At 36.7% G+C, this 28,000-nt stretch overlaps 1 protein-coding gene across 6 annotated transcripts; it reads left to right on the top strand.

Annotated features, from left to right (window-relative positions):
* Nucleotides 1-28,000, top strand: slc4a10b (solute carrier family 4 member 10b). Of its 6 annotated transcripts, none has more exons than XM_028022124.1 (25): nt 2-371; nt 2,099-2,140; nt 8,844-8,925; nt 11,871-12,023; nt 12,107-12,245; nt 12,660-12,820; nt 13,269-13,454; nt 14,319-14,407; nt 18,378-18,535; nt 18,661-18,748; nt 19,851-19,997; nt 20,078-20,181; nt 21,186-21,360; nt 21,519-21,652; nt 22,176-22,421; nt 22,520-22,625; nt 23,003-23,164; nt 23,808-23,921; nt 24,826-24,987; nt 25,080-25,331; nt 25,433-25,501; nt 25,635-25,808; nt 26,284-26,403; nt 26,534-26,598; nt 26,711-28,000. In XM_028022124.1, the coding sequence occupies exons 1-25, from the start codon at nt 345-347 to the stop codon at nt 26,784-26,786; spliced, it is 3,231 nt and encodes a 1,076-aa protein (XP_027877925.1). In that variant the 5' UTR covers nt 2-344; the 3' UTR covers nt 26,787-28,000. The 6 variants fall into 6 exon arrangements, with proteins under 6 accessions (XP_027877930.1, XP_027877925.1, XP_027877924.1 ...); XM_028022123.1 differs by having other exon boundaries at nt 2-392; XM_028022128.1 differs by lacking the exon at nt 2,099-2,140.

Genomic DNA, 28,000 nt, shown 5'->3' with positions numbered 1-28,000 from the left:
CTATAGCGCTCTTTATCGAGCCAAACAGAAGGAGAAACACAGATTTCTATCAAGAAATTTGTTCTCAAAGCAACCTCTGCACTTCTGTGCTTCAAACAATAAAATCAGCGCACTTCATGAGTGACGCGTTCACGTCAGCTGGCTGAGAGGCGCTTGATTTTTTTATTATTTTTTACGTGAGTAACTCTGAAGCGCTAATGATCAGCGAGCGTCTGACCGATGGATGAACATGTGACCGTTGTGTGGAACCGCGGCACCTGACAGGATTTCACACAGCGGAAGGTCTCTGCTTCTGCTCCTTCTTTTTGGAACCAGATCACTGCCGAGTGAGGAAGAGGAGGAGGATGGATACCACGGAACAGGGAGCTCAGGTAGAGCCACTGCTGCTTTCGGTAAAGCGAACTGATTTTCTACATAGGACAACTTAAGCTGTCTACTTGTAGCGCCTGTTGACTCTGTAATATGTAAAAATGTTGTAATCCATTACAGAATGCCAGAATAATGACATTTTGCTATCACCATTGGCAGAAGTTGAGATACATTTCCTTATTTAGTAGTGTTTGTTTTATGGCTTTGGTCAGACATTTCATCCCACAAGTTTTTCACAGTGAAGTTTGTTCCACTCCTCCTGACAGAACTATGGCTAAGTTATATCTGTATGTCTTTTTGCTTCAATGAAAGACTAATTTCTGTTCAAGCTTTAACTTTGTGGCTTTAGATGTTGTTTCAATATTTCCAAAAACTTCCACATAGTTTTTTCATGATGCCTTCTATTTTGTAAAATACTGAAGAACCTCACATGCAACATAATGCAGCCACCCCCATACATAACAAGCTGGGACGGTCTTCTGAGGCTTGCAAACTATTTCCTTTCTCCTCTAAATGTAGTGATGGTCACTGTGGTCAAGGACTTGGATTGGGATGTGTTCACTCGCTTCTTTTGTCAGTTTTGGAGTTATTGCTTCTGGATTGTTGAGTAGCCTTTTAGCCCATGTTGGTAACTCATTTCAGTATGGATAAATGATTGTTGCAGCTCTAGACAATTGAAAATTATACCAAAGGATGGATCAGAATTGTGGAGGTTCACAATTCTCTCTTTTTGGTTCATTTCTTTTAATTTTCCCCTGAGGTCACATAAAGAAACCAAGCTATTTATGCGTGCTGTAGAAAAATATTCACTGATGTTCTTCCACATACCTCAAATTTTCCTCAGATGAACCTACCTGAAGTCTTCAGTCTGAAGCCTGTAAAATGGATAACATCATCACCGGGGCTTCCTCAAGTTGTTCAAAGGAATAGTAAACTCTGCATATGTGAAATTGTGATTTTAAAGAAAGTACAGTTGCTTGCTCATAATTCTGGCATTCAGGAAATGGACATTTATTTAGTAGTCCTACCTGATCAAAAATAGAAAAAAAAATAGTTTGTTTTAGCAGCTTACTCTGAATTTATGTCAACATCTAGTTTAATTATTCATATTATTTTCCCCCCTTACACATAACTCAAAACTTGTACAAGTTGTCTTTTATAACTTTGCAGTCTCCTGGATCAGATGTCCTGGGTTAGACTGAAGTGAACTTGTACACCATGCAAATATGCTGGGTCATAAGTCATTCTTATGCAAAACTGATCTATACCATCCTACGCAGACTTAGTTTAAATTGACCATTAGGCTTAATTTTTGTTGAATTAAATAGATCTATTCCAGACAAAAGCCATAGGAGAATGTCCTCAGACAGATAAATTCATACATAGTCATAGGGCCCTGCTAATCATAAATGGAGTAGATTTGACATTATTATCCGCTGGCTGTTTATATCACACAAATTCTTCCATGCGTGGAAGAGTGAGAACGTATTTTCTCTTAAGCTACTTTTAGAGCTTTGCCTTAGAAATGTCAGGTCGTAACCTGGCCCTGAAAGTCCACAGACATTTCAGAATCATGGTAATCTTTCCTCTGCTTGTGAGCAAGTAAAATCTGACTGGAGATTTTTTGTTTTGTTTTGTTTTTTTAGATGCATTTCTGAAGAATATAATTGTGAAAATAACAATAAATATTAATGTATAGCGTTTACTAAATGATTATATTTTCTTTTAGGTTAACTCTTCATTTGCTTCATCAATCAGGCGTAGAAGCTTGGTGAGTTGTTTCTTGGATTTTTTTTCTACCTCTGGGGGATTTTATTTTATATGAAATATGTCTTTGTATGAAGTGAGAACGGTTATTATGATCTTATTCTTAAAACAACCCTACAAAGATGAAAACAAAGGATTCACTGTGGGATCAGCTGAAAACACTATTTGGCATTTGATGGAGCCGAAGCTTATCTCTATGACTCTTCTTTAGAGGATACACTGTTTTAAACTGAGCTTTGTTTTTATGGCAGAATACTGCCGGGCAGCAGCGATCTAATCTATAATCTCACAATCAGAGAGTGGTGAAGCAGTTTTTTGGATGCTCAGTCACAGATTCCAGTTGTTTGACACAACAGATGGGCATCAGCCTTTATCAGACATGGTGTGAATCAGGGCAGCAGGAGTTTGTTCAGAGCTCAGCTTTTAGACAGTGTCACATTCTGTGCGAACTAGATTTAGAGAGTAGGACGGACAAGGAGAGCACATGCATCCCAATACGTTAGAGGTTCCTTGGTGCTTCAATGGTCAGGTAGGACAATGTTTAATCTGGCTCCTTTTATGTGAGATTTCTTGCGTAAGAGATACTTATCAGCAGCATTTGTGCATTTTTTTTGCGTCTGAAGCCTGATAAAACTAAAGACTGACAGCATTTTGTTGTGAGACGGAATGAAAGCAGATAATTGAGTTAAAAACCCCCACCTTAAATAGGGTGTGTGTTGTAGGGGGTGGAGGGTAGAGAGAGGGTGGTGATTGTAGGCTAGTACTCTAATGTGCACTCTTACAGCATGCTGAAGTTGAAAGTAGAATCATTTAAGGATTACCATGCAAATGCATTTTGTGCATTTTGTGCTGCCGCTGATGCTTTCAACATTGCCACGGCCATCTGCAGGGATCAGATCCAAGCATGTGTCATATCCTGTCATATGATGTCTGCTGTGTGCTTTGCCAGTCCTCTGACATGATTTCTCTGGGTAAAAGCTGATCATTAGTCTTGAAAGTATCAGTGTTTGAAACTTTGCTGTAATCAGAGCTCAGACTAACAATAGCGTATGGTTCTCGCGTATCTTGCCCGTCAACACTGTTTAGAAATTATAATGCAGCTTTGAAGTTAAAGTGCCAGTCAGAAGTTTATATGTTCTCATCACTAATATAAATTCTATTTGGATTTTCAGCTATTAATAATGCATTTAAATTATAATTTTTTTTAACCAATGAATTTTTCCAAATCTTTTGGAATAAAATATGTTTTGCTATTTTTAATAAGATTATAATGACAGTGTGATGTATTCCTGACTGATACATTTTTATGGATTAGACTCTTCCAAGCATACCAGAGAAATAATTAAACAACATAAAAGAGATAGAAAATATTCAACCTTTTTTAACAGTATATAAACAGACACCCACACTAATGTTTGGTTAAATGACCTTTACCAAGTCGTACATTAATTTTTGTAGCCGTCCAAAACCATTTGCCATAATTCTGGCTGAAACTCTTATCAAAATTGCTGGTTTCCTGGTTTTGGCACAGTGATCAGCCATATGTCATAAATCATATAATTCTTCTGATTTTAAGAGGTTTGAAGCCTGAAACTTTGCAGAAGCAAGTTTGTCCTGGGACATAAATTACAAAACCAGTTTTTGTGTGTTTTTGGATCATTGTTCTGTTTGAAGATTGTTTTCCATTTATCACCAGCTTCTTTTTCATTTTGATGAAGTTGAAGAATTTGGTAGACCTTCATTTTATTAATCCACCCATTTCTGTGAAATGAACAATGCACATTCCACAATTGGTGTGGTGTTACTGTGATCAAAGCCTGGCCTTGCATCCTTTGAAATGTACAGGAATACTTTTGCTTAAAAGCTGGATTCAAACCAATAATTATTCAACCAGAATTATGTCAGAACTTTGTTGAAGTCTACAACAAAGCCTAAACCAAATAATAGAAGCAATAGAATTGTAAAAAATTTGACCCTGTTTTAATAATTTAAAAAAGATTCACAAATCTTCTTCACCTAAAAATTGTTCTCTGCTGATATGTTTAAGAAAGTAATTTTTCATTTTGTCATTTTGATTTCATGGTCTGTTTTGTACATTGCATATGTGTGATTTTTTTTTTTTTAAAGATTACACATTTTCTTTGTTGCTGCTTTTCAAAAATGTTTTCAGATATGATGCATAACACTTTGGACATTGGTCACTGTGCTTAAATTGATTATGTAAACTAAACCAGCTTCATCAGTTTCAATAAATTGAAACCAGTGAACCCAATTCTTGCTTCTGAAATGACTCAAACTGTTTTGTGTATTATCAGGATATCCTAAAAGAAAAAAAAAGTTCAAATGCATCTTTATGTGGGGTTTGATGTTGTTTGATGCCAGTCATCTTGATTGTTGTTTGATGCTAAATTTCTCATGACATTACATGTCATGATTATGCTGCGTTATGCTATTTCATGGAAAGACAGGTTAGGGGGGTAGAATATTTTCCCTCCATATGAGCCTGGATGTTAGCCTTTTCATCATGTAGAACAGGATCTAGTATTTAAGTATGAAATACAGGCAGTTTTAATCTGACCAGGAATGTTTATCCATTTCCTGTAGTCAGATTATGAGCATCAGGCCTGCCCAAATGGTGTTGCAGCTGTGTACAGCAGCTTCCTTCATTAAAATAATGTATCCATGGTCAACTGGTGGTCAAGATGGCTCCGGAAAAAGCTAGAGTCCCTTTTAGGATAAAAATACCTGCTGTGATAAGTGCTTTGACTTATTCCATATTACTTTTAAATCCTATTCAGTGGCACTTTAAAAACTAGACGTATTTGCACACAAACTAAAGATAGACACTTCACATGCTGTTCAGAGTGAAGGATATTTTGCTCTATGAAGGTCTTTCTTAATTTCCTACTTGTTAATTTATATTTTATCTTATGCATCAAGTGTAAAATGTAATCCTTAGTGTAGCTTTTGGGTGTTTTAGTTCATCCATCTCCTATGAATTAATAGCCAGCGAAAGACCCTCTTGTAAAACTGCTGATTGTTGTATTAACACTATGGAGTTGGTGCTGATTAAACAAACAAGATGTTAATTATTGAGCCTTGGAGGTGCTAGAAGGGTTCTGTCACCTTTTGATAAGAAAGGTTGGTAGTTTCCAGCATTCATGTTACAATTAGATGCTGATGTTTACCGAATGGCAGTGATCTTACTTCATGTGACTTTGTAAAAGCATGCCTTATTTGTTTCACAAATTAAAATACTTATTTGCAAGTAGCTATTTGCTTCCACCTCTTTATGCATTTTAGAATTCAAATCAAATCCTCATGTTTCTGGGTAACTCTGGAGACGAGGCTACACATTCACACTGAGGTGGACTTGAAGAAATAGTTGCCTCCTCCTCCTCATGTACCACACTGATTATGTCACCTTTGTACTGACTAGTTCCTCATTATGATGCCTCTGTGAGGCTGCACAGTTCAGCTCAGAGTGTACATGCTGTGTTGTGAATTTCCCTGATTAGTGTTTGTAAGCCTCCGAACCATTAAGAAATTTCTATCTGGAAAAAACCAAACCCGACAACAAACACATCCGTTTCATTTGTGAAAGGGTAAAAGCAGATATTCATATGCTTTTTACACACTGTTGAATAGATAATAATGATTTCTGCTGATTTTATGAAAAGCTTTTCACCACCTCCTCATACTCGTATCCTTTCATAGATGTTGCATAAGCATCCTCATGGTAAACGGCAGCTTTCTTCTGACATCTGAATCTTTTGAAGTAGATAAAATGGACATGATTTGCCTTGCTGTTCATTGGAAGATCATTTATATCCTTTCACCTTTTACACATTTTACTATGTCACAACCAGAATTTTCAATATACTTTATTGTAGTTTTATTTTGATAGACCAACACAAAATTGTGCATAAATGTGAAGTCGGAAGAAAAAATAATTTAAAAAAATCTAAAATAGTGTGGTGTGCATTTCTATTCAACCTTGTTGACTGTAATGATGTTGACTAAAGCCCAGGGCAACATTTGCTTTGAGAGCTCACCAAACTATAATTCCCTTGTGTGTATTTCAATCATTTTATGGAGTTCTGCTGAACACATCATCCTTAAATTTAACTAGCATGACACTACAACTGCAACTATATCAAGACATTTATTTAAACTGGGGGAAAGGAAGAGCATTGATCAGAGAAGTAACCACATGATGTGCTTTTTAAACCTGACTTTTAAGAGAGAGATGCAAGAAAGCTGTTGTTAAAAAAAGGCTATGATGTCACATTTTTTCACATTTTATGCTACAACCAGAAATTTCAATGTATATTAATGGGATTCAGGCCCGGCAGCATGGATGGGCATGGACGGGTTTTAACATTTCAAGTTAAAACTTGAAATGTTTTAACTTGAAAAAAAAAATGTTAAAATGTTTTAACATTTCAAGTTAAAACTTGAAAATGAGTTAAAACTCAAGTTAAAATGTTAAGTTTTAACATTTTAACTTGAGAGATCACCCCGTCTTCTTAAAAGATAGAGTCTCTGAAAACATTTCTTAAAAATATAGCCAGTGTTTTCAACAAAATTGAGCTGACTGTCCAGGAATGACCCGAGGTATTTAAAATTAGCCACAGTTTCAACAGGTTGGCCATCGAATGAAACTTTAACCACTGTCAGGTCTTGTTAATGTCATTTAATTAGCTCTACTTCCTAAAGGAAATGAAAAGGTGTGGTATTTTTTGAGGGACTTTATCTTTTGCGGTTCCAGTATTGCCAGAATTAATAATAAAGACGTTGTGGTATTCTGAGTTAGTAATGTAATTATATTAGTTTTGTGTTACCACCCCCACGCCGCTAAAGGCAGTAGCAGGCCCGAAAAGATGCGACTAAGGAGCAGATTTAGAAGTACAGCGAGGTCCTTCTCACCGAGTTGAGTAATGTGGTTGGATGCAGGTAATGTTAGCTAAAAGATGACTAGCTAGTAACAATACAGCACCTTAAGCTTGTTAACAAGTAGCCTATAGGCTACTGATGTTGTTGTTTATGTTCAGCTACGTAGATTAATTTTGGCCTCCCCAAAATAAGTTGATGCCAGACTGTTAAACTTGTCTGGAGCCGGGGCTGATGGGATTTGCCCCACGTCCCTCTGCACATGATTTGCCACAAACCATGTGGGATACAAACTAAATATGTGGAAGAATGTGTTATAATCAGATGAGACCAAAATGAAACTTTTTATCCATACAAGCAAAACAGATTAAGTATTGGAAATCCAGCAATCCAGATCTAGGTTTATTTGAACACACCTCCCCCCCAGCGAAACAAAAGTGGTGGCCTCATCATTCTGTTGGGATACTTTTCTTCTGCAGAGCTACGGAAGTTTGTCAGAATTAAGAGGATGACAGATGTAGCTAAGTAAAGGACAGTCATGGAAGAAAAACTATTAAAGGCAAAATACTTGAGCCGGGGCTAGGGGTTCATCTTCTTACAGTTCAGGAACTCAAAAAACTGACTGTGTATGTTAAAGTGGCCCATTCAAATTTCAGACCTGCATTTAATTGAGAGTTTGTGGTACGATCTGAAGACTTCCATTCACAGAAGCTCCACAGCTATTTTACAAGGAATAGGCAAAAACTTGTGTCTCTAGATGTGCAAAGCTACATGCACCAAAAGATGTGCAACTGTAATTGCAGCAAACGATAACTCTACAAATTATTAAAGGGCCCTGCTTGGTCAAGCCGATCTACTGAAATTACTTCTCATTGACAAAAGTTATTTGACAAAAATCAGATGAAGATGATTGTGTTCTTAGCATTATGTCAACCACCCCTACAATCACTCTGGTGAACGTTTTGCACTACATGCAAAGCTATTGTGTGATTGGTCAGAATATTGTGGGTGTTTGTTTATGCGGAAAACAGTCCCAACTACTCAATTTCTAGAAGCAGGTTTTTCAGCTGGAGAGCAGGATGGATAGCTTTGAGGCTCAATTGTCCGAGGGTGTGAAGAAGTACGTAATATTGGACAAAAAAACTGAACTGTCGCTGGTCAGTTCTGGTCCGATGCACCAGGCAAATGTCCCACCAATGTCTTCTGTTCTTTTTTTTTTCTTTTTTTCTTTTATTTTTAATTACCTGGAACATAAAATGAGATGTTGCAGCTCATCAATCATTATTTTGCTCCTCCTCTGATGATTTTTCAAATGCAAACCAAAGGTTAGCTTAAAGTTGCATTACGAAGAGAGTTTTTTAAAAAATATGTCACGTAAAAAAGAACATAAGAAGACCACACACTTGTTCAAAGTATTTTTTTTTAATAAGCCGAGATTAGATTACTTTAGCAGTACATATCACACCAAGTCAAGTTTCATGAGCAGAAGTAAACTGTTGGTGGGTATATTATGGTTCTAATCTAAACAAGTGTTCTGTTTGGACCATTTCTTCTCAACATAAAGACATGCAATTAGTTTCCAAGGCAACTGCGCTATCCAAAGGAGGGGATAATGTGTTTGTTCATAATGCCCTCAACTGTAAGGGAACACCATGTCAACAAAGATTTTATTTTATGCTGTTTTCCTGGCTGCATTGCAGGCGTTGCATTTTTTTCATTTGTCTCTTCATGTTTAATTTATACAAATGTGAGCTCAAAACTAGCTTTTTTGTTGTTGTTTTTTGGGGGATTGTTTTTGTGCCTTTTCCTCACAGAGGAATGATGATGAGGCAGTGGTGGATCGGGGAGGAACGCGGTCCCAGCAGAAAGCCAACTTTGAGCAAGAAGATTTTGAAGGTAACAAAAAAGCAGAAAGCAGCAAGCTGCTGCAGCTGAGTCCACCCACTCTGTCCTAACAACTGCTGCTTTCCCTCTTGACAGCTTTTTTTTTTACTGTTAAGAGAGGAGCAGAGTAGGAGGCAGAAGCTGTGGGTGAGCTCAGTTTGCATCAGTAATTTCATGATCACTCAAAGAAAAACAAAGAGACTTTAAACAAAGTTACAAATGGTGGGACTGAGCAAATTAGGATGACTAAAAGCCGTGGCAAATGTTCTCTATCTGCAGAATAAGATAACAATAGAGGCCTCTGAAGCTTCAGCTCAGCTTGTTTCTGAATTATTGTTAATAGTTAATCTTTATTTCCTTTTAATAATAAAACCTTTAGATCATTTGAGCAGAGAGATAACAACACCACCCTACTGTTAGGGCGCACCACCCTTCCAGGAACAGCTTAGAGACCATACATGTTCATTTTGAAAGAACAAAACTTATTAAAGATTATGTCAGAGTTGTATTGCTTCAGTAGATCACGGAGTAGCACTACAACTAGGCCTGTCGTGATAAACGATAAATCGATTAATCGTAGATAAATTAAAACGATCGACGTCATTTTAATTATCGGCATTATCGTCTCTTCCGACCTTTTTCTCTTTCAGCTAATGACACTGAATGAAAAAAGGCTCAACTCCAGTGCTCTCCACTGACTCCTCCCTTCCTCATTTCCTCAGTGTAAAGCCCAGCGCACACTACACGGCCCATTTTCAAAACCTGACAGATCACACATTAGTCGACAGAAATCCTTGGTATAAGGGTTCGATCGGTTCGTTCCTGCCGTGTGGTGTCCAACAATGGGAACAAAATAATGGCTACAAGTCCAGTGAACTAATTTTAAAACCAGGTATTAATCAATACTTTACTACAATCTACCTGCAATGCATGTAGCTAGTGTCAGCGTAAAGTCCTGACTGAATGAAAATCATTATAACCTATTTATGTCACGTTAACGAAGAACAGCTGAAAAGTTACCGGGTTTATCAACTGCGGTAGCAATTTAGCTCCAACTCCTCCTCTTGTCATTTCTATATTCTTTGCATGTTGAATAAACATTAATGTTGTTTCCACATATCATCTCCAATGCCCGCTGGACTTCGGGTTGCGCCGTGTCAGCTGTTTGGGATTCCTCTCCGTAATTTCCCCTCAGAATACACTGAGGAGAATCCTCGCTTTCTGATTGGCTACCTGTCACATTCAACAGGCTGCGTTAAGATCCCAGTCGGGGAAAAACCCTGATTTGGATCAGAGCGGCAACGATGATCTACCGTAACACACCACACAATCTTAGAAAGACCAACGTGCTAAGATTGCTGTAAGGGGAAAAATAGGAGCAAAAAATCATGTAGTGTGAACTATTGCATCAGGTAGTGGATGTGCCCATCTTCTCTATTTAAATCTAATTATTACTGAAGGGAAACATAGTACACAGACTTCATAATCTGCAGTCTTTTAGTTGAATGCAGTATTTATTTACACTTTGGCTTTATGTTGTTTAGTTTTTATTCCAGTATATTTTTTGTTAATGGAGACTGAGAATCCATTTTATTTTTGTTTTTGGTTGTTTTGTTTATTTTGTTTATCAGTTCCAGTGTTTAGTGTTCTTTTGAAAATAAAGTGTATCTAACTTTGGCAAGAAATCGCATGCATTATTACGTCATTTTCAGTGTAAAAAGGTCTTCAAACAATATTATCGTTTATCGCAATAAATTTTTAGACAATTAATCGTTCAGCAAAATTTGCTATCGTGACAGGCCTATCTACAACAGTTATCAGGCATAGCTAAATGACAGGTAGAGAGAATAACTCACATAACCTCTTTGTCATGGTACTGGTTAGTGGGTGAATTAGAAGCAGGAAAAATGGAAAAGCGTAAAGATTATTTTGACACTGCCCAGATTGATATGCCAAAATGACTTAGTTGGAGCATCTCCAAACCCTTTAGTCCTTATTGGGCATTTACGGTCTGTTTTGCTCAGTATCATTCAAAACTGGTCCAATAAAGGAACAGTGGTAACTTGACGACAGTGTCACAGTGAAAGCGTTTCTTTGTGGTATGTTACAGCAGAAGGGCTACTGTAGCTCATTTTGCTGAAGATCTTGCAACTTACTAGAAGGATGCGATGTTAACATTTTGGTACTAGATACCACAGCATACATTCAGGGATCTGTTATAGTCAGTCGCTCCTCTATGCTCCACCAGGGTTGTTTTGGCAGCAAAGAGCATCTCACACAATAAATGGATGTGATTTAAAGTGCTTTGGGGACCTCTGGACTTGATAAAGTGCTATACAAGTACAACACATTTACCTCTTTGCCATTTACATTATTAGACGGGTGGTCATAATTATATGCATGACCTTTGTAGATCAACAACTTAATCTGTAATAGATTCCAACAACTGTTCAAAATGTATTACCATCACAATTCATTGTTGAATATAATGACATGACAATGTCACTGGAGTGTATTTCTATACGTACAAGCTCCATGTGACATAGTGGTGCATTAATGGTGGGAAAAAAAACAAGAAAGACAAGAAGTTAAATGAGATATCTGCATGATTTGCAGCCATTATTTCATAGCCCCTGAACAGCCACACATGCCATGAGAAAAGCAATCTTTTTCATCAAAAACTTATGTCAGCAAAGCAGAAACCCAGAATTCCTCTGTGGATACTACTGGTGTAAAAACAAATTTGCCAGCAGATCAGACCTGATTAGGTAAAATACATCAAGGGGGGCCCTGAATTATTATGCTTTTGCAAGCATAACAAGCATAGTTTTCCAATAAGTCCAGCTGTGACAGTAATGATTGAAATGAGTCACATGCATCAATCTGAAATGCATCAGTTATTCCAAAATAAAATAGTTTATTCTTCCTGAATTAACCACTTTGGTATTTGTCTGCAGGTCATAGGACTCTCTATATTGGGGTCCATGTGCCTTTAGGCAGTACCAGGAATCGTAGCCATCACAGGCATCGTCACCATGGAAAAAAACAATGGAGGAGGAGCAGAGAGAGAGCACTTCCCTTGGTGGAGGGAAGAGAGTCTCCAAATTATGGTATAGGCCACAAGAGCAGCCTTTCAAAATATGTGTCTGCTGTCATTTGAATTTGTCTCATGGTTCATTGCAATCCCTGCCAGACACTCCCTCCCAGCGGGTTCAGTTCCTGCTGGGGGCAGAAGACGATGATGAGGAACACATCCCCCATGACCTCTTCACGGAGATGGATGAGATCTGTCTGAGGGATGGAGAGGACTCGGAGTGGAGGGAAAGTGCCAGGTGATGTTAATGATCTTAATGTAGCAAAATTTAGAAATACTCAGAGGTTGTGAACAGAGCAGTCATGGTAGCGATCTGTGAAAAATGTAGATTGCAGATTATGTTCAATGTTTGTGTTTCAGCAACTTGTTTAGTATTTTCACATGATTTCCCTATATTTTATCAGACACCTCTATAAAATGATGGTGTACTCTTGACATGGTAAATAAGACATATTTTATTTACATTGATACCCTGGTAAAAAGCAATAAGGAAGGAGAGTAAATGAGTGAAGCTGACAGGGAAAAGGAGAAATGAGAGCTACATGTGAGGGCCCCCAGAATGAATGAGTGTTGCTTTTGCAGCTAGAACAGATGGCCGACCAGTTTGCCGTCTGCTGGCAGCACTTGATGGCAACTCAAACTCTTCTTACAGGTGGCTGAAGTTTGAGGAGGATGTAGAGGACGGGGGAGAGCGATGGAGCAAACCCTATGTAGCCACGCTGTCTCTCCACAGTCTGTTTGAACTGCGTAGCTGCATCATTAATGGCACTGTGCTGCTTGACATGAGGGCGAATAGCATTGAAGAGATTTCAGGTAATTAAGGCAATGTGATTTTGTTAGTTTTGTTATTTTTAAATCTCTCTAGACAGAAAATAAAAAAATAATATTTTTAGGAAGCTTACTTTTAGTGTGCAATCCTTGAACTTTGGGCATATCTTATTATTTAATGTACTGTTTATAATATTGGGAGAATTACCAATTAGGTGAATTCTTCTCTTAACTCCAACTGCACTGATCAAATCTTTTTTAAAGAAACATAAAAAACTTTGGTAATGAGTAACAACACACCCATTTCTCACCTGTTGTTTTTGGCAAAAGTTTTAAATAGCATGCATTTTTACATTGATGCACCTTAATGCTGGCAATCCCGATTCTTAACAAAGACGGTCATAACATACTGGTTTAACGACTGGAAAAGCTGCTTTGCCTTTAGACAAGGTGTCTCAGATAAAGGTATTTTGCTTTTGTTTCTAATCCTCAGAAATGGTCTTAGATCACCAAGAGCTATACTCACCACTGGGAGATGACCTCAGAAAGAAGGTGCGCGAAACTCTCTTGAAGCAACACCATCACCAGAACCAGAAGAAGCTGGCTAACCGCCTGCCTATTGTACGCTCAATCGCCGACATGGGCCGACGGGCGTCAGAGCTCCATCTGGACAAGAATGGTGAGAAACCAGATAAGCACAAACCTCTGCATACTTCAGTGTTGAAATACCTTAAAGATACTATCCCGTAATGTATCCATTTATTATTAACTGAAAGAAGGTATTTCCAAATGAGGATTTTACAAATACCAATTATTTAAAAGAGCTCTGAAAAAAAAACCCAACCCCCCCCCCCCCCCCCCCACAAAAAAACCCAACTTTGCTTTTGTTTTTGTTTTACTTGTTTTTTTGGTGTTTTTGTTTTTGGCTTTAGGCCATCACAAAAGGTTTGAGGCAGCTGGTATTTAAATGCAAATTTAAATATTATAGTTTAGGTTCAAATTTAATTCAAATAAATCCAATTGATCCCAAAACAATTCAATTATGGAGAACCAATTATATATAGTCCAGTTAAATCCAGTTCTAAAGGGATTTAGTCAAATGTAGCTTTAATGTTATCCCAGTTGTCAAATTGAGATGTTGACTTTGTGGAAATCTCTCATGGCAAAGTGGAGAGAAGCCACTTGATTTTAACAAGAAACAACATACAGTAGAAGGCAGGTTCAGTATGAGTGGTCACCTTCTGCTACCAGTTATGAGTTGAGAAACAGAAAAAAGAAAAAGAAAAAAAGGATATTAAAGTCAGCAGTATTTTTGTGCATCAAACTGACTGTGATAACTCCATCAGTTGTTACTTCGGAGAAGAGACACTTAAACACAGAAACCTCGAGTCAGCAGGTGGATTTCTCTTTGCAAACTACATTACAACTGATTGTTCCTAAATCCAAGAATCTAATGTAAAGGTTTATATGTAAATTGCCCAGTTGTAAATATTTCAAGGCCATCATTTATATAATACTTTGAATATTTCAATGGTTTGGTCAGGTCAGCTGACGGCATCTCAGTCTCAATTAGCGGGTCCTGATGGCAAAGGGGACATCAGCAGAGAGAACAGTGCTGTGGACTTTAGCAAGGTATGTACAGTTGAAGTGTATACAGTTTTGTTGTGGCTGTTTGTGAAAAGTGTTGGAAAACTGGAGACAGGGTGGTATGGTTCGTACAACTATTCCCAACATACAGCCTCATAAAAAGAAAGTTTAGTAATTGCGACAAATGATTTTGAGTCGAGTTTTTTTGCCCTTCACTTCTCACTGTAGGTTCTAAAATCAGGGTTGAGGGTTTAGTCTCTTAGCCACAATTATGTTTCTTACATGATGCGACTTCCAATTAAATGTAATTCTGGATCACTTTAACTGTAAATTATAGCAAAGAAGTATAGCATTTATCTACTGTAATATTTTTTTCTCAAGTATTTCTTCTAAGAAACAGACACCACTTATTACAACTGAAGACAAAAAGAGAGAATTATTATGCCCAAGATTTCTATGCACTTCAGCACAAAGTCCATAAACCACGTATGGATGGTGGTGGGAGTTTAGATGCATAATTGACATTCTCGTCTATGATTTAAATAAGTCGCAGAAATATAAATTTGGTACACACTGTCATGCCAAAAAGACTCGGACACCTCAATAAATATTCATTTGTTCTACAGAAATGTTCGCATTATCAATGCTAATTAAAAAAAATAAAATAAAGACCATGAATTAAGTCATTTTAGTCATCAAACAAAAGATATTAACCAAAAGCTGTGTACTAAATGAAGAAAAAGTTAGGACACCCCATTAGTCAGTCTATTTGCATGAAGTAACTTCAAAGGGTCTCTTTAGTCATCCTGATGGAATTTATGATGGTAAATCATCAGGTCCTGCTGCAACAAAAGATTCCAAAATCACATTTAAATAACTTATTTGACACTTCTTTTAGCATTTTACAGTTTTCTGTTGGTGACTGTTTTTGGCTGACCAGACCAAGACATCACGATGGTTATTTTAAATTTCTTTTAGTTTTAGATTATTCTCTGTACTGTGGAATGACTAAATAAAAAATAATTTTGAGAGTTCATAAGCTGCAACAATATTTCTGCTCCTGTAGTCCTCAGAAACTCTTTCAAACATACCATGGTGTTCACTCTCACTTCAACAGTTAGGAGCACATCATCACACTAAATGTCTGATGTTTAAAACAAACACATAGAAAGCTTCTTCAAAATATTGAGTGATGATATTTTAATAATATGCAACTTATGTAATATACATGCGTGAGATTCTGGGATTTAAAAAAGCTGTGTCCTAATTTATCTCCCAAAAAAAAATAAAAAATTGTGCTAGTGTAATTTAAATTACAACTTACAAAATATCAAAATGTGTTTTTTTTCCAGCTTTTATTGTTTATAAACAAGCAAAGGAAGTTTTTTATTAACCCATAATTTAAATCTTTGCCTAAGAAAGATACTCCATGTTTGTGTTCCATTAAATATTTTTAACAGAAATGGACAAGTTCAGACCATGGAGTTATTTGGTTCTATATTTTTACAGTGAAACAAAATGAGAAGTTAATGGAAAAATTACCCATTTTTTTAAACCTGCATTTTGCAGACCATCTGTCTCTAGAGAGAAAAAAAAAGGACCCAAATGCTGACAGCAGGCAGACAGATTAAAAGGCAGACTGACCTATGACAAAAAGCACTCGAAATCAGGAAATCCAAAAGCCAATAAAAGTCCACACCAAATAAATTTAGATAAAATTAAAACACTCTGTGACTTCACAGATAACAGAGGAAGTCAAATAACCACTGGAATAAGCAATAAGTACTGAGCAATCTTTCAATCCTAGCAATTTTCTAAAAATCCTAAATAGCCCATATTGTTTTCCCAAGCATACAAAATAATGCAACACTGTCAAAATGATGAGGAAATGTGATGTTTTACTGATAATTCACCACCCATTTGTTTAATTTACCTGTTTTGATAGCAGGTAAATCAGGTATAAACTGCTGCATTTTATTGTTGTTCCTTCACCCCTTTTAGTTTTTAAGCTAATTTACAGTTTCATTATTTTATTTGGTAGTCTGCTAAAAGAAAAGCAACACTTTTCCCTCTCCTGTTGTTAAATACCGTTTGACATTTTTTGCAGTTTGTTTACAGACTCAGTTTGGTGAAAATGATGTTTTTATTAATTTTTTATTCTTTTTAGAGGATGTTTTTTGGAACATGTTATGATTAAAGCAAACACTTGTCACTTTAGGTCATATTTTTAGCCACTTTTGTGTTTAGTTATGCTCTGTTTCATTTTGGTATTTCTGTATTTCCTTTTCATAGTTAGAAGTTATTTTTCTGTATTTTTACTTCAGTTCTCTCTGTCTGTCAACTTCATCCACAGCTGCAGCCTGTTTTTAATAAGAGTTACCTGTTTTACCTCCAGTAATTATTTCCGAGGGTAAAGAGTTACAGTTTTTTCCTGAACTCCTCGTAGTTTTTCCTCAACTTGCTCTTCATCGTTTCAGGTGTTTGCTTTATTTACTGTTGTTCTCATCTTTGGCAGTGCTATAATTTCTTTGTTCTTCTATTAAAAATTCACCAAACCATAATCTCAGCAACCACAAATCCTGACGTCATTTAGCTCCAACAGAAGGGCAGGTCAGATTTAAAAGTCCAGTTTTCTGATTAACAGAGATAATAATCACACAATCATATAGGGCCATTAAACTGTCAATATCCAAAGCATGAAATTGAAATCTAGAATAAAGAAATTGAGACAATGATATCAGCAATATTTTGACCATGTTAATACACATTCTTCCTACAAAACTGGTAAGAATGTTAGTCTACACAACCAGATTACAGATCTGATGTTTCAAAAATGTAATTAATTTCTTCATATTTGCATACTTTTAAAATGCATAGTCAATCAATATTAAAAAGTTGATAATTAAAATAAACTTTTTTGATAATTTGTGAGAATTATTTTTAATAATATAAAATTACTAAATGAGATTAATGGGATTAAATGTGTGTGCAGAAAATCATCATGGTTTCCCTGTTGAACATTCAGTGTTCTTTGATTAACCAATTTACTCATCGTAGGTACTTTTGGCACACTTTGGGTCTTTGTTAAAATTTTCAATGCGAAATATGGGAAATAAACAGCACACGCGATCAGACTGTTACGCAACTGTGCATTCCGAAAAATGAATAGGAGGTTATCTTTCATAGAAAACCATTGAGTGAGGGATTAGGATTATTACCATGTTAGGTATTAGAATAGTCAAACACACGCATTAAGGAAAAAAAATAAAATAAATATGATTGTAATATTTTGTGCCAGTGCGTTTTAGGTTTCTGTTTTATATTCACAGAAACTATTGTAAGGAAGTGATTGAGTTTATGGTTGTATATTTATATCCCAGTTATGACTGAGAAAAAAAGTTCACATTTTGTTAATTTTGGAAGATGTTCTACATTTCAGGACAAGCTATATTATTATTTATATAGTCAAGTTCTAATTTATATTAAAAGAAAAATCTCTTTAAGAAACAGAAAATGATAACAAATGATAAAAAATAAAGCACCCACTGTCAATTGTTGTTATCTAGAGATGCATCATCTCAATGAGAGAACAAATAACACTCCAGTAGGCATTTGTCGTCCTCATGAAATTATCACACAAAAATCAACACCTTTAATTAAAAACAGGGAATTCTGGCTAGCTTTTATTCATATCTGTGAATCTTAATTTTTTAGCTTACTGGCTCTTATGAGTTATTATGCAATGGATTAAGTTATAACCTATATTTGGATGCCCTTTTGTAAAATTTCATTCACACATCTGTGCCCTATTTGACTGCTGGAACAAAAAAATCTAGCACAGCTGGATTAAATTCAGACTGGGAACTGGGTAAACTCATACATTTATGGATTTATGGGAGGATAAACGGTAAATAAAAACCTCTTCCTGTGAATGCAGTTGGTACTCTTAGGATTATAGTCAGAGCTGCATAGCCGAACCATGTGGAATGTTGCACCTTTTATTCTTTTTTTCCAGATAGATCTTCATTTCATGAAAAAGATCCCACCGGGCGCGGAGGCCTGTAATGTGCTGGTGGGAGAGCTCGAGTTTCTGAACAAGCCAGTCGTGGCATTTGTTCGCCTTTCCCCTGCAGTCCTGCTAAATGGATTGGCTGAAGTCCCAATTGCCACAAGGTTTCTGAAAACTGATTCAGCTTCTGAACCATATTTGACATTACTTGTTCAATAAGCAGCCACTGTTGATCATCCATGATTTGTTTTCAATTTCAAGGTGTTCATTTATTTATTTTTGCCTTTAGGTTTCTATTTATTCTGCTGGGGCCTTTGGGTAGGGGAGCTCAGTATCATGAGATTGGGAGGTCCATAGCAACTCTTATGACAGATGAGGTAAGGGTTCACTGAAGCTTATATACATCACAATCCAAGAGTTTACAAAATGATACAGTTTGATGAAATGTTAGTCAGATGTCACTCTCAGATTTTCTGCACTTTGAATAAATTCACAGCTCAGCCGAACTCAGAACAAACCCTAAAGTGGTGGAACATTTCGAAGTGTGAAGCACAGCTCAGAGCTTTCATAACTTGCTTTTGGCGATTAGTCAGCCCTCATGTGCTCCATTTTGTCCAGAATTTGTGTTGTCATCCTCCAAGAATGTGAAAGAAAAACAGATCCATACTGAAGTCGATTCTAAAAAAGATGCACTCACTGAATAAAAATATGCAGAAACCTGTTATAAATAGGGCAGTTTCACATTGTTGGGGTCAAGCAAGGTAATTTATTTGTTGTATCCATGATACATTGACCTAGATGGTGCACCAAATCATTTTCAAGTAAGAATTATGGTGAGCTTTGCTCTTACTTACCTAAATAAAACCAAGTGTAACCAACAACAACAAAAAAGAGTCCACCTGTGTCAAATTCAGTTTCAGTATACGTATGTTCTGTGAAGGTCTAATAACAAATCAGAAAGGCATGTAAGGTAAAAAGTTGTCAATGTGTTTAAAGATGTTTATAAAAGAATTTCCCAAACATCTCATGGATCCACTGTTCAGTCTATCATCTGATAATGGCACCAATACCAACCTACAAAGACAAAAACAGAAACAGAAAAGCACCAGCAGGCCCAGGGTCACTCTGGAGGAGTTGAAGAAGTCCACACCTCAAATGTGAGAATGTGGTTGACAAGACGACCTGTACTCACCCCAGACACACCATGCTAAAATAGTAAAATGTGGTGGTATCAGCATAAAGTAAATGGGTTGCTTCTCTTGAGTAGGAACGTGGAAACCACTTGGGGTTGATGAGAAAATTATTTAGAAGAATACCGAAAGAAAACCTGAAAACCCACAAAAGACCTGAGAGTGAGCAGGAGTTAACCTTCCTTCAAGACCACAACTCTACATTCTGAACTGGAGTGGAATAGCTTAAATCAAAGCTCCTTTATATGATCACTAAAAGAAAAAAATAGATTGTTTTCTTTCTGTCCAGGTTTTCCATGATGTTGCCTACAAAGCTAAAGACCGGAATGACCTTATTGCTGGGATTGATGAATTCCTTGATCAAGTGACCGTCCTGCCTCCAGGAGAATGGGATCCATCAATACGCATAGAGCCACCGAAAAATGTACCTTCTCAGGTTAGCACAAATTTTGTTTTACACATTGAAATTAAAAACAGTTTGACATGATAATACATCCCATGCTATTAATCAAACAGGAAAAGAGAAAGAAAAGCAACCTTCTACCTAATGGCTTAGTGGAAGGTGAGGAGGAGGATGAAGACAGTGGCCATGGTGGTCCAGAACTGCAGCGTACTGGAAGGTATTCAGAAATATCATTATCATGTACCACACTTGGCATCTGCCCGTCTATTTTTTAGATATTATTTTCTAAAGTCAGACTATTTAATTTGGTATTAATAAAATACTCATCCATTCATTCGCTTGTTTGATCATTCATTAATTTTTGTAATAATCTTTGGAGAAGGAGCTCGATGAAACTTGGTTTACTGCGAGAGAAGGTTTTGTAGTCTCTGCAATTTTAATCAAATTTGTAGCATAATGAGTAGAGGACACTGTAGTAAAAGATTTTCCATCCATCCATTGGCTGTATGAACTTATCCTTGCAAGGTCCTGGGGGGGCTGGTGTCTATCTCCAGCAGTCATTGAGTGAAAGGCGATGTATTCCCTGACCAGGGTGCCAGTTCACTGAAGAACAACACAGAGATACAGGACAAACAACCACACACACACTCTCACCTTAAGACAATTTAGAGACCAGTTACCCGAACAGTCATTTTTTTTTTGGACTGTGGGGGAACGGAGGAGTACCCAGACAGAACCCACGCATGCACAGGGAAACCATGCAAACTTCATGCAAAAAGGACCCCAGGTCTGGATTCAAATTCAGGATCTTCTTGCTGCAAGTCAACAGTGCTACCAACTATGCCACAGTGCAGCCATACCTTCTGAGATGAGATAAAATATGATTTTTGAATGTTTCTGATATTTCTGCAAATTCTTTTTGAAATCAAGCTGAATACATTACACAAGATAACATCTTTCCTCAAAAGCCAAGTCTACTGCAGAACAACTATTTCTGGGGAAACTTGAGCTGCAGTTCTGTCTGGAAGTGGTTTCCATAGCAACATCTTTTTTTTTCTGATCTCTATTTGCAGCTCTACATTTTCATCATAGAACCCGTCACACTAAGCCAAGAACTCATCATTTGAAGGAGGGACTGGACAAAAAATAACTTTAGGATTAAAAAGTAAAATGTTTGTTCATAATACTGATGAATCAATGTATTTTGTAATTTTTCTTTAGATGGTTTGGTGGCCTTATTCTGGACATCAAGCGCAAGGCCCCCCACTACCTGTCAGATTACTCTGATGCTATTAGCTTGCAGTGTGTTGCCTCTTTCTTGTTCCTTTACTGTGCCTGCATGTCCCCTGTCATCACCTTTGGAGGACTGCTGGGCGAGGCAACAGAGGGAAGAATAGTAAGTTCTGTTTTCAATTGCTTTTTATTAAAGCTCTGCAGAAAAAAATTATTTCTCTACATTTAATTACAAAGTATTTGAATTTTAACAGGATGAGAACTTTTTCAATACGTTTACATGAGTACTGTCTGTGTTTTTTCTTTCTTTCTAATCTCTAGAGTGCAATTGAGTCACTGTTTGGCGCGTCACTAACAGGAATAGCCTATTCGCTGTTTGCTGGGCAGCCCCTCACCATTTTGGGAAGCACGGGCCCTGTGCTGGTGTTTGAAAAGATACTTTTTAAATTCTGCAAGTATGCTCTTTTAAAATGTGATTGAATACATACCTATTATTTTAAAAAATATATATATATATAATAGATGGACAGTTTTTGGTAGGTGAGGAGAAACCAATCTTCTTTCCCTGATTACTTTTCCAAAGCTTTTCCACATTTCCTGCACAAAGGTTCATTGGAGTAATATGTGTGCTCATTTGGTTCTTTTTTGTATTTCACTAATAAGGGTACAGCAGTGTTTTTTCCAGATTTAGATGTCCCTTTTCTTAAAAAAAGTGTTTTAAAATCATTTAACCTGTTTTCACAAAACAGTTCAAAAGACTAGTTGTGATTTATTTATATATTGTATTTTACAGGGATTTTTATTAGCTTTTCTGTCTCTAACAAGGTGATATTTGGTCTCTGAAATGATCAGTTATCATGTTAAATCATTTTTGCTTTGTATTGCCGTCGCTAAGCTTTTAAAATATTCGCGATAATGAAATTCTCAAATTTACCACATTACAACCAATAAACAATGCCATTTATTTTCTCCCCCCAGGGAGTATGGTTTGTCCTATCTGTCACTCAGAACCTGCATTGGCCTGTGGACAGCTTTTCTCTGTATTCTGCTGGTGGCCACAGATGCCAGTTCCCTGGTTTGTTACATCACCCGTTTCACAGAGGAAGCGTTTGCCTCTCTCATCTGCATCATCTTTATTTATGAAGCCTTGGAGAAACTTTTGCACCTGGGAGAACTATATCCCTTTAACAAGAATAACAACTTGGACAAGCTCACCACATATTCGTTAGTATGCATGTCTTTTGTTATTGCCTCTTGAAGTGATAACATAAGCAAATGTTCATGGACTATTAAGTGATCAAAAAGTTGATTTGCTGTTTCAGATGTGCTTGTGTTGAGCCTTCAGATCCCACTAATGGCACTGTAAAGTTCTGGGAAGTCAACAACATAACTGCCTCCGAAATTTACTGGGAAGCTCTGGAGGTGAAGGTATGAATAACTACCAATTTACAGATTATAAACCCCTCCAGCAAATCAAAGCAAAATTTTAGGTCACATCAGTGACTTCAGCAAGAAAAAAAACCCATAAGACAAACATTTTGCTCGACAAAACAACTGGGAAAAAAAAGGATTTTTGGCTTGTTTATCTTAAAGTGGCATGCTTATCCAGATGGATGAGACGAGACGAGATTAAGGACATGTGGGCTGGATTATATTGGATTATATTAGATTAAAGGGCACTAAAATCATTAGAAAAGCACATTTTTGGTCTGAGAATTTTTTGTTTTCATTGGCATAAAAGCTCACGTATCCTGCGTGTTTGCTGATGTCACAATAACTCTGCCCTGCTTCTTCCTCACTTGCAGGATTGCATTGAAAAGAGAGGGGAGTTTGTGGGGACTGCTTGTGGTCCTCATGGACCCTACGTTCCAGATGTGCTCTTCTGGTGTGTCATTCTCTTCTTTTCTACTGTTGTCATGTCTGCCTTTCTCAAGGAGTTCAAGTTCAGCAATTACTTCCCCACAAAGGTACTGTGACTCATTATAATCTCCATCAGTGTGTAACTAATATGACTCAAAAATGATGATGAATGTGTTGCAAAGTGCAGCACTACACTCTTGTGGTAATTCACGGGTATTGCAGTGACTGAAAAAGAGATTTATCACTGGTGTTTTTTCTTGACTACTTGATATTTTCTAAGTTGCTAACAAGCCTTTGGCCAATCTCTAGTTACATTTTCAAAATCTTAAATACAATTAGCACAACTATGATTTCACATGGCCATGCCATTAACACGTTTCATGTCGTTTTCGCAGAATAAGAAGTCAGTGAACACATTTCTGAAATGCATACATTGTTTTAACACACTTTAAACCCATAGACAAAATGAAAATTTTGTCTTATTTGCAGAGCACACCGGAATAGAAAACACAAAACACAATCTTCCTAAACTTGTTCAAAAACAAGACTAAATTAAATTAAATTCTCGCTGATTCACAACAAAGACATTTTGCAAGACACAAACATTCAATTCGGGTCTACATATATATACTCAAATCCAGTCATAGAAACAGAATTGTATTTACGTTAAATAATTTGTGTTGGTAAATGCTTGTTAACAGTTGTAAAAAAAAAATAAATAAATACATTATTTTTCTCCCTCTTTTTTAGGTGCGGTCTATTATCAGTGATTTTGCTGTGTTCATCACTATTCTCACCATGGTCTTGGTTGATTATGCTCTAGGGATCCCCTCCCCCAAACTGAAGGTGCCTAATGTGTTCAAGGTAGGAAGGAAAGATAAGACTCTGACTATGAAGACATAATATTTATTTTAAAATGTTCAGCCAATTGTTAAATATATGTGTGTGTGTTTTCTGAAGCTTCTAATTAATTACACAGAGCACAATTAACCTTTTAGCGACTTGCTTTGTTATAGTCACTAATTTCAATGCACTTCATTGCTGTTTTTGTAAACGACCAATGTAACATGACTGCCTATGTGTCTACTGGATGAAAAAAATGATACATGACTATCTGCAATTTCTTACAAATAAAAATCTGAAAAGTGTGGCAGGCATTTGCATACAGTCCCACTAACAAAATGCTTTTACGTTGATTAAAGTTGAAAAACTCCAGAGAATGACATAATCTTTACAAAACAACTTTCCAAAGATTCCCCAACTTCATGTAGATCTGTACTTTGACTGAGCCATTTTAATACATGAATATGCTTTGAACGAAACTATCATTTAATAAGTTTGCCTCTATATTGAGGGTGATGGTGGTTTTAGTTTTCTGCTACACATAATGTTTTGCATGAAGGCTGTGAGTTGAATGTCTTCTTCCACATGTTGGCATGCTTCCCTCTGACCTGGCCTGTCAGTTCAGCGGACGGTCATGTCTTGGTAGGCTTACTGTGGTGTCATGCTTGTTTTATTTACACATGATGGATTGAAGAATTCTCTGTAAGATATTCCGAATATGTGTATTGGTTAGTAACCTAAATGTTGATTTTATTTTGATGTATTATGAGGAAAGACTGTTGAATACAAGTTCACATCACACTTTTCAGATTTTCATTTAAATAACTTAACTAATACATTGATTATCCACCTAACATTTAAATTGAGGTTGTAATAGGACAGAACATATAAGAACGTTCAAGGCACTATATTGATGATTTAACAGCCAACCAGAGATGATCGAGGTTGGCTCATCAACCCATTGGGGCCCAACCCCTGGTGGACAGCAGTAATAACTGTTATACCAGCTATACTTTGCACAATCCTAATCTTCATGGACCAGCAGATAACTGCTGTCATCATCAACAGGAAGGAAAACAAACTCAAGGTATTCTCATCTGCCTGTGCACTTTACATCACTTTTGCACCAATCAAATAAAAACACAACTTAGCTTTTGTTATTTGGTTTTCCTCCTCCAGAAAGGTTGTGGATACCATCTAGACTTGTTGATGGTTGGGATAATGCTGGGTGTGTGCTCTGTGATGGGACTGCCATGGTTTGTAGCAGCCACCGTCCTCTCCATCACACACGTTAACAGTCTGAAACTGGAGTCAGAATGTTCAGCTCCTGGGGAGCAGCCGAAATTCCTCGGCATCCGGGAGCAACGCGTTACAGGCCTCATGATCTTCATGCTTATGGGCAGCTCTGTCTTTATGACGTCAGTGCTAAAGGTGGAACAAAATAGTTTTATCAAGAAGTGTTTTTTGTGGCTGACGTACATTTCACTTATTTTCTAATTTAACTCTCCTACCTTCTCTTTTGCTTTTCTTAGTTTATTCCTATGCCGGTGTTGTATGGAGTTTTTCTTTACATGGGGGCATCTTCTCTAAGAGGCATTCAGGTAGAAAAAAGGAAGAAAAATTAGACCAAAACTTTTTTTAAAGATATTGAGTATGTCAAACATGATATAAATTTCAACAAGGACCATGACAGCAACATACCCTTATATTTGATCTTTTGTCAATCTCCTGCAGTTTTTTGATCGCCTCACGTTGTTTGGTATGCCAGGAAAGCATCAGCCAGACTTCGTCTACTTGCGACATGTACCTCTGAGGAAGGTGCACCTCTTTACCATAATTCAGCTCAGCTGTCTCATTCTTCTGTGGGTTATCAAGACCTCCAGGGCTGCCATTGTCTTTCCTATGATGGTAGGTAAATGTTTATTTGTGACATTTATGCTACCTGTCCACTCCAGTTTATGTCATATGGTTTTAAGCGTTAAGCTGTAAAGGTTAAAACTGTCCAAAAGTAAATGTATCTTTTGTCCATTTAATATGTCTGTGTTGTGGCTGCCTTTGCTTTGTTATTTTACATTTTCAAATGTTTTGGTCAGCAAACAAACATATACTGTATCTGACAATACTGAAGGTTTTGCATCTTCTCCGGTTCCACTTGTACTTACTTTGACCTATCTGATTAATAAATACATTATCTAAATTCTCCCAAATAAAACACGACACATGTTAATGTCATGTAGGCTAGAGTAAATATTCTTTTTGTGACCAAACTATAAAAATGCATCTTCCTAATTCTTAGTGGCAGAGTTTCTGTTGCTTCAATAAATCTCAACAGCATAGTTGTTATTCTTTTTTATTCTGCCTTTTTTCCTTGTCATCTCTGCAGGTCTTGGCTTTGGTTTTCATTAGGAAGTTGATGGACTGTATCTTCACCAAGCGAGAGCTGAGCTGGCTGGATGATCTCATGCCAGAAAGCAAGAAGAAAAAGCTTGAGGATGCTGAGGAGGTGATAAATCTGTCTTTACATACAGTATATATATATTTTTTTATTGTATCCTCTTTTTTTAACAGATATATATTACTTTCAAATAATTCAACATTTTTCTGCACTAAAATGTCTGATGGTTTACCTTTAGGAAGAAGAGCAGAGTATTCTAGCAGAAGATGAAGGTGTTGTGCAAGTGCCGTTGGGGGGATATAAGTGAGTTATAGTGCCATTGTAAAGATTCCGTGGACAGAATAATTTTCTGTATAATAAATAAACTTCGTCTTATTTTTATATTTAGACAATTTTCTGCCTCTTGTTTTTACAGAGGAATACCCATCATCAACATCACAGATGAGATGTCAAAAGGCTCGTTTGGAAATACCTGGAATGCCAACGACTGAAGAAAATAAAGCATCTATGAAGGTTTTCAAAATAATTAGGCTGTACTTTTTTACAGAAATTTTGGCTAAGGCAGCAAATTAGTTTTCAACGAAAGAATGAAAACAATGTTCAGATTGATTATTTAGTTGCGAGGAAATTGCATGACTGGAGTTAGGGCACAGGTGGCGTTCCATCAAAGTATCACTCTAGAATTCATCGAGCTCCTAAGACTGACTCATTCTTTCATAAAATTATAGAAGCAGTCTGCATGCCAAGGTGATGGAGTGTACACTTGTGGCCTTGGAAGGGATTGAACACCTGAATTTAAGGACTTTTGACATAAATATGTATTTTGCAATTACACTTATGCTTTGTTAACTTTGTTGTTGAACTTCAGTGTCATAAACATGAAGATATAAAAACACTTTTTCATGAGATTGCAAAAAACAAAACAAAAAACAATGCCAAAAGGTGGAAAAAATGAAGCCCGGTTTGGACGGTGCAGATGGCCTGTCCCATGACTCTCCATTTTTAGCCCTTCTGGTTTTATACATTCAAATCTGTTTACAAGAAAACACATGTGTGTCAAGGTCATACAAAAACAGTACGGTTTCAAAACCAATAAAACTGTGAAACTTTTAAACAATACAAAGTTATAATTACATGTGATTTGCACAATTTTCTGTTTCTGTGACTGGTATTATGTATCTGTATGTTTTTAACCAAATTACATACCACACAATCTAGAAACCACAAGCAATAGATCCTCACGCCTAAACAATGCTATCCTTCCCATGTATTAAAGTGTTTATTTATATATATTTTTTGTGGGTTTTAACACTATACTCATTGGGGGTTTTTTCCCGCAGATTATTTTGTAATGTGAGAAAGGTCTTACAGTCTTTTGCTTTCTAGTGACAGTGTACTTCTTCAATCTTTAGTGTTAAATTTAACTTAACTGAGTCATTAAGCCATTTAGCTGTCGAATGTTTTACCGTTGTCAACTTTTCAAAGAATAAAACTATGACTTGTGTAGTACATTGTTTTGAAAGTATTTATGAGGTATTGTATTGTCTGTATTACAAGGGTGCAAACCTCAATAATTCAAGATGTTTCACTTTTTGAGTGTAACCAAGTAAATAAAAGTTGTTTTATTGATATTGTAGTACTGTATACTGAAATGCACTTGTATATAGCTGCGTAAATAAATCGTAATAAAGATGACGAAACATCA

The sequence above is a fragment of the Xiphophorus couchianus genome, chromosome 7 (assembly GCF_001444195.1).
Source record: "Xiphophorus couchianus chromosome 7, X_couchianus-1.0, whole genome shotgun sequence".
Classification (NCBI taxonomy): Eukaryota; Metazoa; Chordata; class Actinopteri; order Cyprinodontiformes; family Poeciliidae; genus Xiphophorus; species Xiphophorus couchianus.
The sequence above is the reverse complement of the archived record's forward strand: the minus strand, read 5'-3'. Positions and strand labels throughout refer to the sequence as shown.

Excerpts from the sequence above, each read along its gene's own strand:
- slc4a10b (XM_028022123.1), top strand. The coding sequence starts at position 345 with ATGGATACCACGGAACAGGGAGCTCAGGTAGAGCCACTGCTGCTTTCG. Across the intron at positions 18,536-18,660 it reads GAAGTCCCAATTGCCACAAG|GTTTCTATTTATTCTGCTGG; the intron begins GTTTCTGAAAAC and ends TTTTGCCTTTAG. Across the intron at positions 21,653-22,175 it reads ATACTTTTTAAATTCTGCAA|GGAGTATGGTTTGTCCTATC; the intron begins GTATGCTCTTTT and ends TTCTCCCCCCAG.